Source organism: Nansenia antarctica (genome assembly GCF_963989245.1).
Source record: "Nansenia antarctica genome assembly, chromosome: 9".
Taxonomy (NCBI): domain Eukaryota; kingdom Metazoa; phylum Chordata; class Actinopteri; order Argentiniformes; family Microstomatidae; genus Nansenia; species Nansenia antarctica.
Window position 1 is genome coordinate 3,317,740 of NC_137679.1, and position 5,821 is coordinate 3,323,560.

Here is a 5,821-nt window from a genome sequence, read left to right on the forward strand (position 1 = left end):
CTCTGAACTACCCTAAACGGAGTTAGAACCTTATAATTCTAAGCTCACGAAATCCCAAATTAGCCCCTGAATTAGCCCCACCCCCCTGGACCCTAAACGGATAAATACAGGAAGTAACATGTGACACAGTCTGATCATTTGGTCCGCACGTCGGTAACCAATCAAAATGTTCGGATTTTCCTTTTGAAACACGGAACTACGTTTCAACGCTCGCTAGTCGAGCCAAAATACTGCAACAACGCAATGGATTCTGTGAGTAATCCCCACTGCTACCTAGTTAACTAGAACACTACTTTACATTGTAAGCTGGCTCACAAAACAAGCTGTGTTAGTTGACTAGCGACGTGTCATCGATTTTCAACAACGCGGAAATGTGTTCACATCTTTTGAAAGAAAAGTCAGATCATTACATCAGATCCCGACATGAGGACCAAATGATCAGACTGTGTCACATCAAATCCCAATCTCTCTTTGTCTCCATCACCATGTAGCCCTTACAGAGTAATACTCCTCATCTTCTTCCTCATCTTCTTCTTCCTCCTCCTCCTCCTCCTCTCCTAGGAACACCTCATCGTCGTTCTTCATGTCTGCGTCGTCTTCGAGGTTTGGGAGGTCTTCATCCTCGCTGCCGATCGTAAACCTGGGAACCGCGCTTTGGACCACCTGACCCTCACCTCCAACCTCTGACATCACAGGGGGGATGCTCCACAGGGACACACAACCAGGCTGTGTAGCAGCGTCATCGCCCCCCCAGACAGACAGCACACAGCCGGGGGGGGGGGGGGGGGAAGAGAAGGAAGGTGATGAAAAGTCACGGGGTTCTGAGTCCTCCCGGCTTCCACTGGGTAGTAAAACTGACACGTTGGAGTAGGTGGTTGAGGGACAAACTGGGTGGGGGGGGGGGGTTAGGGGGGTATGACGGGGGTGAGATGAGGTTGGAGCGAGGTTCTGACAGGTGAGGTAAAGGGGGGAGGCTGAGGGGTGATTTGGGGGGGGGGGTGAGGTAGTAACGGTGACAGTAAGAGAGGGGGGTTGTAGGGGGACAGGCTCTAATGGGGGGGGTGAGGTAAGAGGAGGAGGAGGAGGAGGAGGAGGGGTCAAGGATGAGGTAGCAGGGGGGCAAACTGGGTTGCTACGGTAACGTCCAGGGGGGCTATTGCTATTGCTGGGGTACGAGCCCCTCCCACTGTCAAGAAAACGGTCTTCTCATCTTGCGAGGAGCCATCGGTCAGGTCAGCCTGGGGTGAAGAGGTGAAAGTTCACGTGATCGTCAACTCTGAACTCGCCGCTCGCAACCTAAAAGAAAAAAAAACAACAGAGAGAGAAAAGGTTGAGACGCAGACTTAGATAAAACTAACATGGGTTGACTGTCCTGAGGCGCTTAGGTGGCGTCGACCACTTAACCGCAGGGTTCCCGGGTCGATTCCGTCTGTGGACATATCCTGCATGTCATCCCTCCTCTCTCTCTCTCACCCATCCTTCCTGTCAAACCTCTACTGTCTCTATCACAATAAAAACGAAAAATATGAGTGGGACTGCCCCACTCAGGGGAAAAATAACTGTATCCTGAGGCGGGATGGACAAGTTAACAAACAAAGTTTGGTAAACAGACTCGTACCAGATATTAACCACAGCTCGCTTTGCTAACACATCTCTGTTATTCTGCTTTGTAGAATACACCCTCCAGGGTTGAGAAGTACTAACAACACATGGAAACAAACCTTGTGATATGAGTCAACATTACCCACAGTTAAAATAATAATAAAAAACTCTACAAAAACAAAACAACATGTTCAGGCTCGGCCTCCTGTGAGAAAGTCAGCAGTCTGGTCCAATAATGCTGCCTCATCCAAGCCTGCTAACTCAGCTAAACTCACCTCGCTAAGTGCAATAGCACTGTTTGGGGTTGCCATGACCACCTGTCCTGGTGAGGACACAATTGCCTTCCTTCCTTTTGTGTCTAATGACATCTCATCTTACTCTGGGGGTCAGGTGCTGTTTCAAATCAGATATCCTGAATACAAAGCTGCATCTAAATGACTTACCAGCCATACTTCATTCATGTTCTAGTTCTCCTGGCCCACACGGCTATAAAGGTATAGGATACTACTGGATTAACCCACTTGGTCATTGGCAGAAAGCCTTCTGGGATATCAACCTTCCTTTGAGCCGCCAGGTCTAGCCAGCTCAAGTGTATCTTTCTCTTTCTTAACACTAGAACAGCCGTGGCTTTTTTAACTACTATAAGAGCCGCCTCTGGGGTCAAATTTACACCTGCTATTTACACACAACGACCACTAGTTAGCTGGCTTCCTACTAGGGCTGCAACTAACGATTATTTTGGTAGTCGACTAATCTGTCGATTATTTTTCCGATTAGTCGTGTGGCTTTTCGCTGCGCGTAAATGGCGACGCAGAAGCATAAATCAGGCTTAACTAGCTATCTAACCTAACGTTACGCCAAGCTACAGCTGCTCACAGAGCTAGTTGATTGGCTAGCTAGCATTGCTGGCTAGACTACAGACAGCTCACGTTAGTAGGCTACGCTTGGCGCTGTTTATCTTACAGACAGCTCGCTGGTGGACTCAACATAATTGAAATAGCATTCACTTATCAAGCATCATTCATGATCATCCACCATGACTACCTGGTATTTTAATAGCGACCACCCCTCACTTCATTTCATCTCGCGTTCTCCTGGCTTCAACATGGAAAACCCCTGCTACGTAACGTTACATACAAGCGCCTCTGTCTGTCACACGCGTGCCACAGGGCAAATAAATTAATAGCACAAACGCTCATAGCATGTACAGCCCTGTCCATGAGACGTTGTTTTCCAACATGTAACAGTAAAGCTAACATAAACATTATGACCCTAACAATATAACGTTAGCCAGTTGGCTAACAACGTTAGCTACCCAGCTGATTCTTGCATGGCTCCCGTTTAAAAAAATAAATAAAAAAAAATAATAATTATTTATGCGATGCGTCGACACTAAAATTCCACGTCGACGAGTTTTTATGATCGACGTCGTCGATTATGTCGACTAATCGTTGCAGCCCTACTTCCTACACAGAAAAACTGCAAAATAGCTTCATACTAGCTTATCCTGGTGTGATTTAGAAAATGTAAGGATACTGGGTGGTAGAACTCACATAGTTAGGAGAAGTCATGAAAGGAGGGTCCAGAAATTTGATCGAGTGCAAAGATTTAACTTTTTTTTACTCAAATGACCCCTCACGGCTGGTTAATGTTAAGTTCAACTATTCATCTGGTCCTTCAAAATAATGATGTGCAACTTACCGGTACTTGATACTTGTATTGTACTGTGTGTACTGTGTTATAATATATAGCACAGTTGTCAAATACAGTAACCTAGAGGTGCTTGTAGGAATTAAATCCAAAAGAAACCTTGGAAACATACAACATGTGATTACTCACTCTTTCTGAGTGACTACCAGCAGCCAGGAAGTGGAACCTATTAAATAAAGCCGTCAACCAAAGGAGAAGTCCGCTATGTCTACAGTCTGAGCCTGCCGGAACTGGTTTCTAATAAGTCTTTCAGCGATGCCCTGATACCCTCCTGCCCACCAGACCGCTGACTTCAGGGAAAAAACTGCTACAGGAACAGATAGCAGCAGATTATATGGCCACTCACAGAAGCCCAACAGGCTGATAGAGAACTCTGTACTCCGCACTCCGAGAAGGAGTGTTCTCAAATTGTTGGGAACTGATTCCAAAGCTCCAAATGTCACTTGACAGTCTGAAGTAGGAAATAAAATACAGGCCTAACACCTTTCAAACAGTCTGCTGAAGCGTGAAGCTAGCTGGCTAGAGCAGCGCGCTGCTTGTACACAGCTTCCTGCTAGCACATAGTATATCTTGACTGTCTCACGTAATCCTCCTGGCACCCAGAATAGCCTTGCCAACCTCCTTGGTTGTCAGAAAGGGGATGAGGGTAAGAGGGGCGCGGGGGGGGGGGGGTGTTGACAGGCCACACTAAACCGAGAGGAAGTCCCTCTCGCCGACCCCTCCCCGGGGGAACACTAACACCGATAAACAATATCATAAATACATCCAATAACTGTGTGAAGACATTGGCGGACACCCCTCCTGGTGCCCCCATGGTTGAAAACTGTCTCGCTTAAGTGCCCTTTTGAGTGGCGAAAATGCCCTTTTGAGTGGCGAAAATGAGAGGATGTGCCCTATTGGTGCCCCTCCAATGGTCTAAACTTGACCATGTGCCCCCACAGTTGAAAAACGTCGCACTAAAGTGCCCTTTTGAGTGGCGAAAATGCCCTTTTGAGTGGCAAAATTAGAGGATGTGCCCTATTGGCTGCCCTTCCAATGGTCTAAACATGACCATGTGCACTGATGGGGTCCCATGTTGTGCAGTAGGTGCCCTTTTTTTCTTTTCGCCCCCCCTGCCCTTCAAACAGCCTGAGTCCGCCACCGTGTGAAGTCATGGGACGGCCCCGTGAAGCGGGATTAGGGCCAGCAAGGAGAGATGGGAGATCTGTCCAGCGCAGGTTCTAAAGAGATTAGAGAGCGCTAACTGTAATACGCTGCTCCTTCTGTTTCCTTCAATAAATCAGGGTTACTGGCATGGCTAATCCTGCAGATTACAATCAATCATACAGTACCAAGAATGGAAGAACGAACCACTGATCGAAATGAATGAAATAAACGGAAATAACTTTTTAGCAAGTTTATTGGTAATGATTTGTAGCCCTTTCTTTTTTTGTAGCAGTTTCTAAACTGAAATGAAAAGATGAAATGAAATGTGTTCGTGAGCCACAGACATGAACTGTTTTGATGTTTCTAATGTCTAACCCTGTCTGTGCCTGTTTGTGTTTTGTGTCGTGCTGGTTGCCTTCTGGCTTCTTGTGTTGATTGTTCTGTTTGGTGAGCCGAAGACAATTTTCCACCTTGGTGGACAATAAAGTTATATTCAATTCAATTCAATTCAATTCAATCATTGGGCTTTGTCGCACGATTAGACGTGTCATTGGATTATAAACATGTTGTGTACATGTCATTTTTATAGTTCTCATACGGTATGCTGCGCTAAGATATTTCCAAATGTCTCTGCCAGGAGTGAAGATAATTAAACTTTACAAAAATTAGAAGTATAGGTACAGTAGACCTACCAAATATATATGATACTGATATTGGTTTAGTTGAGTTAATAAGTGATTTTAAACTCTGATCGTTTGCATTTAAACGGTTTTGGATTCCTTGTTTTGTGGGGGACTCTGGGATATTTCCTGGGTGTCCACATCTCAGAGGACCCCCCCTGGACCCTCACCTCCTCCACCATGGTCAGAAAGGAGCAGCAGCAGCTATACTTCCTGAGGAGACTGAGGGTGTGTTCTCACTAGAACATTTGCTTCACTTGAAACAGAGTTTAGGATAAAGTTCGCTTTGCTCTGCGTCGTTTGGAGCTAACCCTTACCCTATCCCTTAACACTGACCCTAACCCTCACACTATCCCTAGCCCACCTATGAAATATTAGAAATGTGGGACCATTGGGTTGTGGGAACAAAGGGATGACCCCCCCCCCTGCAGCTGTCAGGCTGCTGAACTCAAGATCTCAGTGGTAGCCTTGCCCTCTGGCCCCCAGGCATATCCTCCCCCACCCACCCAGCCCCCTACACCCCCCAACACGATGAACATTGCACACCCGCCTCCTATAGGCTACCACTCAGGACTTTACCTCAGCGTTTGCCCACTGCTGTTTCACACACTGTAGCCTACACATAGTATTGATAATCATTGCCCTTGCTCTGTAGATATCATACTGCATATATCTTACTGTAC

General features: G+C 46.5%; 1 protein-coding gene across 1 annotated transcript in view; it reads right to left on the bottom strand.

Annotated features, from left to right (window-relative positions):
• LOC308164813 (inositol hexakisphosphate and diphosphoinositol-pentakisphosphate kinase 1-like) overlaps nucleotides 1–647 on the bottom strand; it is a 77,881-nt gene extending 77,234 nt beyond the window's left edge. The window contains exon 1 of the mRNA XM_080538853.1: nucleotides 499–647. Within this exon, the coding sequence (XP_080394979.1) occupies nucleotides 499–585 (87 nt within the window). The 5' untranslated portion in view covers nucleotides 586–647. The remainder of the gene's footprint in view (nucleotides 1–498) is intronic.
• Between the last annotated feature and the right edge of the window lie 5,174 nt (nucleotides 648–5,821).